The sequence below is a fragment of the Anguilla anguilla genome, chromosome 13 (assembly GCF_013347855.1).
Source record: "Anguilla anguilla isolate fAngAng1 chromosome 13, fAngAng1.pri, whole genome shotgun sequence".
Lineage (NCBI taxonomy): Eukaryota > Metazoa > Chordata > Actinopteri > Anguilliformes > Anguillidae > Anguilla > Anguilla anguilla.
This window is the reverse complement of record NC_049213.1, coordinates 6,157,488-6,168,908: the sequence shown is the minus strand read 5'-3', so window position 1 is coordinate 6,168,908 and position 11,421 is coordinate 6,157,488. Positions and strand designations below refer to the sequence as shown.

The 11,421-nt window shown below is 46.3% G+C and overlaps 1 protein-coding gene across 5 annotated transcripts in view; it reads right to left on the bottom strand.

Annotated features, from left to right (window-relative positions):
• Window positions 1-310: 310 nt before the first annotated feature.
• LOC118211767 (filamin-A-like) overlaps window positions 311-11,421 on the bottom strand; it is a 68,083-nt gene continuing 56,972 nt past the window's right edge. For 4 of the 5 annotated variants that reach the window (XM_035389205.1, XM_035389206.1, XM_035389202.1 and 1 more), the window contains 11 exons: window positions 10,647-10,850; window positions 10,389-10,541; window positions 9,860-9,982; window positions 9,012-9,278; window positions 8,572-8,709; window positions 7,719-7,834; window positions 5,052-5,184; window positions 3,303-3,479; window positions 2,865-3,083; window positions 2,290-2,493; window positions 311-1,490 (listed from right to left, as the gene is read on the bottom strand). In XM_035389205.1, coding sequence (XP_035245096.1) covers window positions 1,306-1,490; window positions 2,290-2,493; window positions 2,865-3,083; window positions 3,303-3,479; window positions 5,052-5,184; window positions 7,719-7,834; window positions 8,572-8,709; window positions 9,012-9,278; window positions 9,860-9,982; window positions 10,389-10,541; window positions 10,647-10,850 — 1,919 coding nt within the window. In that variant the 3' untranslated portion in view covers window positions 311-1,305. The remainder of the gene's footprint in view (window positions 1,491-2,289; window positions 2,494-2,864; window positions 3,084-3,302; window positions 3,480-5,051; window positions 5,185-7,718; window positions 7,835-8,571; window positions 8,710-9,011; window positions 9,279-9,859; window positions 9,983-10,388; window positions 10,542-10,646; window positions 10,851-11,421) is intronic. The other variant, XM_035389201.1, reaches the window with a different exon arrangement.

The following is an 11,421-nucleotide window of genomic DNA, read 5'->3' as shown; positions in this document are numbered from 1 at the left end:
ATTTATATTATGCAGTGCACCTATCAAGTAGGACTGATTTTGAATGAGAAATCTGGCACGTGGAATTTTGGGAAGTGTTTTTGCTTAATTTCGTATTGCTAAAAACTTTGCTTTTAGTTTGTATTGATTGTATCAATAGACTGTAGAGGATCTCATCCATGTTAAACAAGATATTTAAGTGTATTAACCTTGTTTAAGCCCCTGCTGGTCGCTCTTGCCGGCACATGCTTGCAATTACATGAATGTTCATGTCAGAGTTCCACAACTTACAAAAATCAACAGAGACATTGACACAAACACAAGTTTGATGTACAGCAAAAATACTTTAGACAACTTTATTGTTTATCAAAATGTAACTGCAACAGTCATTGCTTAAAAGCCATTTCTTTTATCTCATTCACATAGGACACATCTTTTTCTCATTACTCTGATATGCTGATTACATAATAACAAATACCAAGAGGGTTGGGCGGTGGGGTCGGGTGTGGTGACAGTGAAGTCATGAGACTGCTTCAAAGTGAATGTCAAAAAACAGCAGTTTCATCTACCAGTAACACTGAATTAGAAAAAAATAATAAATCCAAATATATATCCTGCTGGTTGCACCTGTCAGCACTATACAAGCTACTCAGCTGCTTCCTCTATTATCTGCTTCACCTCAAGCGCATCCCCTTCGTTTCTCTCAATTCATTTTTTGCAATAAACAGTTCTAACAAACCCTGCTTTGCAATCAGCCCAATCAGCTCACTGGTTTAATCAGCATGGCGTGGCACGGCTACCTAAATTGAAGAAATTGCTGAAAAAACCCACAAATTAGAGGCTTTTTTCTTTTTTTTTCTTTTTTAGAAAATACACCCTGAAGCCTTGGGCAGTGGTGTTTAGTTTAGCCTTGTGAAATGAACGATAACATCCAGCAAAAAATAAGGCACACTCTCTGACTCGCCTCTCCAATCTCTGATCACAATTTTTTAACAGCAGTGTTGCTAAATCCAGGCAAAAAAAAAAAAACAAACAAACAAAAAACTAGCAGCAACTAAACCGTTATTTGAAAAGTCTGACTAAAATGCGTTTGTCTCTACAGTTGTCCATATATAAGCCTACAGCTTCCACCATGAATGTAAATAAAAGGTATGTGTAAGTTTGTAAAATTAAAAATGAAAAAAGTGACAACTACAGGGCTTACAGAAAAAATAGGGAAGTGAAGCTAGTGAACAGAAAAGGGGGGGCGCTCAGTGTTTCAGTACGTATAACTGGGGTACAGAGGGCCATGGAGGGGGCGTGGGGAAACAGGAGGAAGGGGCGGGGCTACACAGAGATACGGTAGGGGCTCCCGGGGATGTGCTCGTCCCCCCACTTCACCACCAGGATGTACTCCCCCTTCTCCTTCAGCTGGTACGACACGTTGTACTGGCGGTTGCCCAAGTGCTTCACCAAAATCTCCTCGCACGGCACCCTGGGACCGTCCACGCCCACCAGCAGCATGTTCCTCCCTAAGAAGGGAAACAAACAAAACCCCACCCGTTTACATCCGCTTAGCCAATCTGCCAATGTCTGGAGATTCTCCTCTTTTCTTTTTTTGCATTTCAACTGAAATCACTCTGTGAAAAACGTTGAAGTTTTTCCCTCCACACTGGTTTCAAAGGTTTTTTTTTTTTTTAAGGGTCGGGGTCAGAAGACAGGAATATATGCAGACTGGGCTGGAAACAGTATCGTATCTGTAGGGGGAACGCATTTCAGCAAGGCACTGTGGTTCCCACAAATCTGTGTTGGGACTGCTGCTTTTTCCTTTTTTGCAAACGTGACCTTTTTGAGGACCTTCGTACCAATTTAAAAAAAATAAATAAGGAATACATAACAAGGAAAACAGGCCATTCAGCCCGTCTAGGCCCCTCACACAAATGAGAGAGTATTATATAAGCACTATATAAAGCCTGGACTTTTTTTCTTTTTAAGATTAAAATTCTTCTTTGGCCGTATCATTTTTTATTTGTCTGATCAGTAACTGATGAAGGCTAGTGCTGAAACACGTTGGTTTTGAAGAGTAAAAGAAAAGTCCTCATCCTTTCTACTTCATGGAAGGATGCTGGAGTACTTATGAAAAACCTTAGCTTCCTTTTACTTAAGCCTGAAGAGTGTGCAAGTCAAACAAAGCTGGGTCCAAACAAACTCTCCAGTGCCCCAAAATGTACTCAAATAGAATCAGCTAAAGCTTGCCTATATCTAAGGGTTTTCAGGTGAGTACTTGATAAACCACGACCCCTGGACCCCTCAGCCCCAAGGCAAACGTACCTGCTTTGCTGCAGTCCACGCTGAAGCTGTTCTTCTGGCCCACGTACCCCTTGCTCAGGCCGGGCCCCTTGGCTACGACGCGGCTGGCGTCGGAGGAGGCCCACCCCGGCGCCCCCTGCTGGCTGGTGGACACCCTGCGGGACACCGGGTCCACCAGGACCGAGGAGGTCTCGTGCATGCTGTGGCTGCTCACCAAGCGCGACCCTGAGGATGGACAGACAGACAGACGGACGCAGGTTTCACAAACTGCTAGCGCCACGCTTCCAAAATCGATACCATAATAGCCATACCACTGTTCTAAACTGATTAATAGGTTTTCAGATTCCACACGTCCCAGAGGCAGAGGAACTGGGTACGTCATAAGCCCAAACACATTAAGGGCTATGCACTCAGGGACAGAATGTTCAGTAATAAAGCCAAAAGATGTTGGTACCCAGAGAAGGGTCCAGTATTTACTGATTAATCAGGAAAATCAACAAGGGGCGGGGGGGGCGGGGGGCTGTGTTTGATTGGTTGAAACTGAGTCCTTCACTGGTAAGGGGTTGCCCTAATGACGTTTTCTCTGAGGGGCTCACCGGTGATCTTGGCCTTGTAGGGGCTGCCCACGATGTGGTAGGGTCCCCCGTACTTTATGGAGATCAGGTAGTTCCCAGGAGCCATAGGGGTGTATGTGACCTTGTAGCCCTCGGGACACTCCTGGCAGTCCATCTTCACTTTGGAGGGCCCGTCGATAGTAACGGCCAGGGCCCCAGGGCCCGCCGAGCTGGTGTTCACAATGAACTCACAGGGAGAACCTGGAGAGGGAAACACACACACACACACTTAGTGTCTACATGATACACACACACACACACACACACTTAGTGTCTACATAATACACACACACACACACACACACACACACATACACACACTTAGTGTCTACATAATACACACACTCAGTGCCTATAGAATATACTAAATCTGTGTGTGTCCATCTCAGCCTCCCGTCTCCCGTCTCAGCAGGTGCGTACCTGTGCTGCCTCCCTCCAGGCCGGTCCCGTAGGCAGACACCATGCCGGGGTCTCCCGCCTGGCTCGTCTCCCCCACGCGGATCTTGAAGGGGCTGCCGGGGATGTGCGAGCCGTTGAACTTCACGTCGATCAGGTAGAGCCCGTTCTCCCGGGGAATGAAGCGCACGGCGTACTTATCTGCGGGAGAGGAAGCCGTCAGCGCACAGGCTGGGGAAGTCACGCTGTCACTTCCTCATCAACAGCCCTGGCAACGGTCATTTCCATGAGCAATCTCTGAACTGGATTTCAAGCATTTAAAGGAAAGTTAAAATTTGCTTTTCCAAATTTTACTTTTTTTCCCCCAGCTTTGTCAAATTTAAGAAAATACCTGGAAAATGTATATTGCTCTGGGAATTACATGAAATGCAAACCCTACCACAGAATCCGGATATCAGCATAATCAACATACAAATTTCCAACATAAGGCTTATTACCAGTCCCTATGAAACATAGTGTCTTTGGAGTTCAATACTAAGCAGTTTTACTTTTATGTTGAATGCTTAATTCCTTAATAAATGATTGTTGCATCGAAGATCAACCCCCAAACATTCTAATTTAAAATTAATCTCTTCAGAACAGAGATCCATGCCAGAAGTTTGACTTGACCGAAACGTTCTGACCTAGCCTATGCTTACGGTTTGAACTGGACTTAATGTGTTCATGGCTATGTTACAGTACTCATTATGCAACATTATCGGACCTATGGTAGTTGTTACAATGACCTTTGGCATGCACTTATTGTACGTCACATTGGTGGGGTTTGGGTAACACAAACACAATTTACTATGTTCTGTCTCCAGAAGAGAGGGTGTGACTGGTGTTTCATGTGTCTGAACCAAATCTTTCATTTGTATCTACGAATGTTCATCCAAACTGATGATGAAATTGGGATACAGGTCCTTCTCTTATCACTGATGCAGGTGTCTTTTGAAGAGTACTGTGCAATGTAAACTATTTGTTGTACACATTTGACACAACTGAGATTGAGAATCTTGTTTTAGTTTGTTCATAATGTCATCCTCCAGTAAATAATCAGAATCCATTCCCTACAATTGGGGAAAGGGAAGGAGTTATACCCAGGTGACATCACTGTATGGGGGTGGGGCTCTATGCATTTTCACTGTTGTGGGCTAAAGTAGTATGTGACATATTAGAAATGAGATAGCTACACCTCTTAAGGTCAGGACCAAAATTCACTGTAAAGAAACGATATAGGGCTGTAGTTCACCTTTAAGTCCTACCCTGGTTACCATCATTATAAATGTGAAGATTTTGGGCTGAAGTTACTCAACTGCTCCCTGGTTACTGTATTATAAAATAACAATATTGTGCTGCAGTACCATTCAACTCCTCCTTGTTTACACTCATTATAAAGTAAAGACATTGGGCTGTAGTTCCCCTTAATCTCCACCTTGGATACCTTCAGTATAAAATAATGGTATTGGGCAGTCATTCCCCTTAAACTCCTCCTTGTTTACACTCATTATAAAGAAATGATATTGGGCTGTAGTTCCCCGTAAACTCCTCCCTGGTTACACGGATTATAAAGAAATGATATTGGGCTGCAGTTCCCCGTAAACTCCTCCCTGGTTACACGGATTATAAAGAAATGATATTGGGCTGTAGTTCCCCGTAAACTCCTCCCTGGTTACACAGATTATAAAGAAATGATATTGGGCTGTAGTTCCCCGTAAACTCCTCCCTGGTTACCTTCGTCGATCTCGGTGACGCAGCACTCCTCCAGAGCGCCGGACGGGCTGTGCACCTTGGCGTCGATGACGCCTTTGGCGCCGTTCAGGCTCACGGCGAAAGAGGCCGGCTGGTTCACCTTCAGCCCAGACTCCTGCAGGGAATCAGAGCTTAACACTCAAACCTGAATGGTCAGCCTAAATGGGGGGGGGGGAGGGGACATTTCTCACGGGCCCAGTTTCTCATTTCTCAACTGTGCTTCTCACTTCTGCAACGATCCTAATACGTACTCTGGCATTGAACTGGCAGCAAATGATTTTGGCTATACTAGCATTTATGCATGACCCACAATGTTATTTATTTATTAGGCTAGACGAGCATGAAATAATTTCACAAAAATTCATGAAGTATCTACTGTATGAAAGAGACTGCATAATAAAGGGTGATTGACAATCATTAGAACCAATAAGCTATCAATAAAAGTTTGTAATGCGTAGATTTGAGCTCAAAAAGCCCCTCCCAAAAAACAGAAAAAAAAAAAAATGTCCTTCATCCACACAAATCTTTCAATCTGTTTTGGGGGCACACACAGATCTTTGTATCGGCATTTGATCTCACTGTGAAGATAAGACACTGCGTACATGATGGGTGTGATACTTCTGTAATGCAGTCTAGTATTATTACAATGACCAGCAGAAGCCAAATTTAACAATTTAGTCCTTCCAATGCGGCTCATTTATCAAACTAACTACATATAGATATAAAATTAGGGACAAGTATATCTTTCACACGATAAAGAAGCTAGTCAACATGTTTTTGTTTTGCAGGGAGAGGTCTTCAGCTTCTCCTGGACTTCTCAGACATGTGCATTGGTTTCAAGCCATAAAACCACAGTACAGAAATTATATTTTTGTGATTCCCAATTAGAATTTGACAAAGCCCTAGTAGTACTATTTTTAAAATAATTAGGAAAGTAAAACAAGTCATTAGCACTGATGTTGATTTGTCAATCTACTTGTGGATAATATCTAAGCTAAAATAATGTGGTGCCATGCAATACTTTAATTTAGCACTTCTCAGTGTGCAATGAGCTACACTCTGGCTTCACAAGTAGAACGGTCAACATGTCCTGTATTACCCAGGGCATCCTGTAAAGCCCTTTATTCCATGTTTTCCCAAGTCCTGTAAATTCAAATGAGTACAAAGCGTTAGACTATAAAACCAGGCTGCCAAAAAATGCTCTGAGAGCTGCAATATTGTTACCTTGTTCAAAAAGCAATTAATTTGGAAAAAAACAACAACCCCCCAGGGGGCATTGTGTCTGATATTGAAGGAATGGAACGTTGGCAACCCTACTTAAAGTAAAATTTCCTTTTAAGCGGGTGCAATTTTGCCAGCTTCTTTTTGGAGCTGCAGACCCAGGTGATGACATCATTAAGGAAGAGTGAGGACAGGTAGCTTTTACCTGGAGGCAGCTAACAGGGTTAAAGAGGGAGGCTTCAGAGGAGAGCGAAGCAGGAGAATAACACCACATAACCAAAATAGGATTTCACTTTCTGTGTGTGTGTGTGTGTGAGAGAGTGAAAGTGTGTTTGACAGTTTGTGAGTGTTCATTAGTGAGTTCAGTAAATCAGGAGTGTGTGTGCAAATGTATGTGTTCAGGAGTGACTCTGTCAGGAGTGTGTGCGTGTGTGTGCGTGTGTGTGTGTGTGTGTGTGTGTGTGTGTGAGAGAGACTAACACTACTGAAAAGCAGAGGTGTCCAGCCCAGAGCAGTAGCCTCTTTCAGCGTCTTTAACCCTTTAGCTGCTGGTTTCCAGCGCTTTGGCTGTGAGCGAGTGGGCTGTTGAGAGCCTTTAGGTAGAGACACGAGAAACACACACAGTCCTTCAGTCCCAGAGCGTCCACACCACCCAGCAAATACACAGCAGCAGGGCCTACGGTCACCCCAATCCCCCCCAAAATCTACACTAAAATCTCTTTCCCCAACCCCCCTCCCCCCAATTCTGTAAGAGAACCAAATTTACACTAAACCCTCTTTCCACACAAACCCCCACCCATGGACATACACCTGGACATGATGCCAACAGTCATATGGCCAGTAGGGCTGATTTTATGATCAGATTAGCATCTCATCCCATATTGTTTTCACTTCTCATCTTCCATCTCATATATATATTTATACTAAAATGCCATTTTTCATGTCTCATTAGGCCATGTCTTTTTACTTTTTGCCTATTGTGAAGCACTTTGAGCCACCTGTGTAATGTAATGTCCCATAACTCTGGGCCCTGCTGTAGCCGAGGGCCCATTCCCTGTCCCATAATGCTCTGGGGCCTGCTGTAGCAGACGGCCCCCTCCCTGTCCCATAATGCCCTGGGGCCCTGCTGTAGCAGAGGGCCCCCTCCCTGTCCCATAATGCTCTGGGCCATGCTGTAGCAGAGGGCCCATTCCCTGTCCCATAATGCTCTGGGCCCTGCTGTAGCAGAGGGCCCCCCTCCCTGTCCCATAATGCCCTGGGGCCCTGCTGTAGCCGAGGGCCCCCTCCCTGTCCCATAATGCTCTGCTGCATCTCTCCCTAGAGGCCTGCTGCATTTGCTGGGGTGTGGGGGTGCTGGGGTTCCCCCCCCCGCCCCCAGGGGCAGGGGCAGGGGGTCCAGACAGGTGTCTGTCTTTCCCGATGTCTCACCTGAAGGCTGGCAACAGTGAGGCGTCGGGCGTCGTCCGAGGGGGAGGCCACAGGAACGATGAAGGGGCTGTCGGGGATGTGCTCGTCGTTGAACCGGATCGACACCTCGTAGTCGCCTGCGAGGAAGGAGAATGAACCCGGGTTTACACCGCGTTCTTCCAGCGTGTCATTTCCCTGAAGCCACGCTGGACGTACCAGTGTCACCCATGCTAAAATTCCCCCATAAACACTCAGGGGCGATTACAAAATCCAATCGGATGAGACTCCTTTTGTTAGTTAGGGATATAAAGCAGTTTCACTTCCTGATGCTTTTATCTAGCTACATCACCACATTTATCATCACTGCCTAGTGGACATGCGAGGTACTGCATGCAACACCTGCGTACACCTGAGTTGCAAAATCCCTGCAGTAAAAAAAAAAAAAAAGCTTGTTGGAGACAAAGGTGCTTCCTGTGATGAGTGTTCATATCTCTGTGCGGACAGTGTTCAGGTGGATTCGGAGTGTGTACCTGGCTCTGTACAAAGAATGTTCAGGTGGATGGGGTGTGTGTACCTGGCTCTGTACAGACAGTGTTCAGGTGGATGGGGTGTGTGTACCTGGCTCTGTACAGACAGTGTTCAGGCGGATGGGGTGTGTGTACCTGGCTCTGTACAGTGTTCAGGCGGATGGGGTGTGTGTACCTGGCTCTGTACAGTGTTCAGGCGGATGGGGTGTGTGTACCTGGCTCTGTACAAACAGTGTTCAGGCGGATGGGGTGTGTGTACCTAGCTCTGTACGAACAGTGTTCAGGCGGATGGGGTGTGTGTACCTGGCTCTGTACAAACAGTGTTCAGGTGGATGGGGTGAGTGTACCTGGCTCTTGGACGGTGTAGGACACACCGCTGGACCCGTCCTTTCGGTCCTCGAAAGTGATCTCAGCCTTGCTGGGTCCCTCCACTGCGATGGACAGGCCGCCTGCCCCCGCTTCTCTGGTCCAGATACTGAACTCAGCTGTGCAGCAGAGAGAACGCTGGTTACACCTCTCACGCACGCACACACAGACCAATAAGACACACACAAACATACACACACACACACACAGGCACATACTATAGCATACAACAGAAACAGGCACCACACACACACATACACCATTAAGACACTCATACACACACACAGACCAATAAGACACACAAACACACACTGATACACACTGACACACACACAAATACACACACAGACCAATAAGATGCACACACACATGCACGCACACACCATTTACACTCACACACTCTCTCACACACACACACTACCTGGCACCCCAGCTTCGGCCCTCTCCAGGCCGGGGCCTCCAGCGCGGACCTTGTGGGCCCCTCCCTCCCCCAGGGGCCCCACAGTGAACTGGAAGGGGCTTCCGGGGACATGCTGGCCCTGGCACTTCACGCTGACCGTGTGGATGCCCATCTCCGTGGGAACAAAGCGGATGCAGTACGTGTTGTTCTCCCCTTCCATGATCTCGGCCTTGTGGACTTTTCCAGAAGGGCTGGTGACCTGAGCGGTCATGTCAGCGATGCTGATTTCTATGCATGTGCACAGGCGGGGGGGGGGGGGGGGGGGGGGGGGTCAGAGCGTTAATGCATTTGATGCATGTATTTGCAAACTGGTACAAATCTGATTTGTCACAAGGAAGTCAATACTGCAGTGAACAGGATTACTACTTTCAGGATTTTAATTACAGTGGCATAGAACTGGGCATTTTCCACCATTTATCAATATGGAATAAGCGATCATCTGTCGCAATTGTGCTACCCACCAAAATTCAAACACAGATACTGTTCCTCACTGTGTTAATCCCTTTAGACTCCGCCTCTCACTGTTCCTCACTGTGCTTATCCCTATAGACTCCGCCTCTCACTGTTCCTCACTGTGCTTATCACTTCAGACTTCGCCTCTCACTGTTCCTCACTGTGCTTATCCCTATAGACTCCGCCTCTCACTGTTCCTCACTGTGCTCATCCCTTTAGACTCTGCCTCTCACTGTGCTTATCCCTTCAGACTCCACCTCTCACTGTTCCTCACTGCGCTTATCCCTTTAGACTCCGCCTCTCTCTGTTCCTCGCTGTGCTCATCCCTTTTAGACTCCGCCCCCTGGCTTCAGTACCTGGGATCTTCAGGCTCAGATCGCACTGGCTGCCCACGTTGGCCACGGACGCGGCTCGCCGGCGACGGGTGATGCTCTCCTTCATCCTGCCCTCCCCCGTCACCTTCACCGTGAAGGCACTTCCTGTAACGGAGGAAGAGACAAAATGAAGTTCCTCACGGAAAATAAAGTAGTTGAATTTGAATTGAACTGACGGAGGGTGAGTAAGCCCAGAAACGTGCTCTCGTGCTCCGCCTTTTCACGGACAGCAAGTTAATAACAATATTAAACTATTCTATCCCATCAGCATGATAGACAATGAGAGGAAGGGCAAGTTTATACAGTAATAAATTATCATACCCTCCTTTCATATACTGCAATATGAGGGCCAGTGAGTTAGTTTAAATAGGAACTCCAACAAAATAATTATCTAACATGTTGGGCATAACCTTCATAATTTCATATTTAATGGATCACATATTACCTTGGAATTATTAAAACATTAAAAATACAAAGATTTTAAATATTTTTTCATAGCGGGCAGGGCTACCTGGCACGTGCTGGTCAGCAAATTTGATGTTGATGATGTAATTTCCTGGTTCAGTGGGGTAGTAGGTCACCTTGCAGGTCCCGTCCTCCTGGTCCTCTGTGTTGATGTCCACCTTACTGGGGCCTTCGATCGACAGACTGAGTCCCCCGTAACCTTCGCCAAGGGCAACAAACCGGGGATTAGACCAACGGGTTCAAGCACTGCTCGGCGATTGGCCCGTACGGCGTTCTAACTCCTCCTCCCCTCCTCCGCTCTCACCTGCTTCCCTGGTGTCGATGACGAACACGGCGGGTTCGAAGGTGTGCGCCTCGCTCAGGCCCGGCCCGGACACCCGCACGCGGCTGGCGTCGCCGATCTCCGACTGGCTGATCGTCACGGCGATGGGGCTGCTGGGAATGTGCCGCCCGTTCTTGCGGATGTTCACCAGGTGCTCCCCAATCTCCTTGGGTACAAAGGACACGCCTGCAAGCAGAGAAGATTCAGAAGTGAGCACTTCTGAACAATCTGGACCATGGGTACAGCCAGTACACACAGTATTTGAAATATGCATTTGCGTTTATTAGGAGTTTTGTATGTCTTAGGGGTTGCTTGCTTCTTTGTGTGTATGGCTTTAACAAAAAAAACATACACCTCAACCATTTTGCCTGCAGTTTATAGGTACATTCAATTTGGGAAACAAAATGCCTTCCGTTGTATTTTTGCCCATCCTTGATTTGAACATGTTTCCAGAGTCACAGGGGAGATCTTTGCAGGTCTTTGTAAGCACCAAATTTCTTCCTAGATACAGTATGTCTAACAAACTGTAAGTACTGTTACACAAACGCATCAGGCACGGATTATGTTAGTTATGAACATGAAAGTGAAGTGGAAATAAACCAACTGAAAGAATGTAAATCCAGTACTGATTGAAATCCTTACTTCCATTGCTGTCACCTTGTTTCTAATAGACTAATGATCTCATGGTGTAGCAATAAATCACCAGTAACAAGGATCTCATTTGAAAAAAAGTTTGGAAAAAATGAGAAAAAATTTG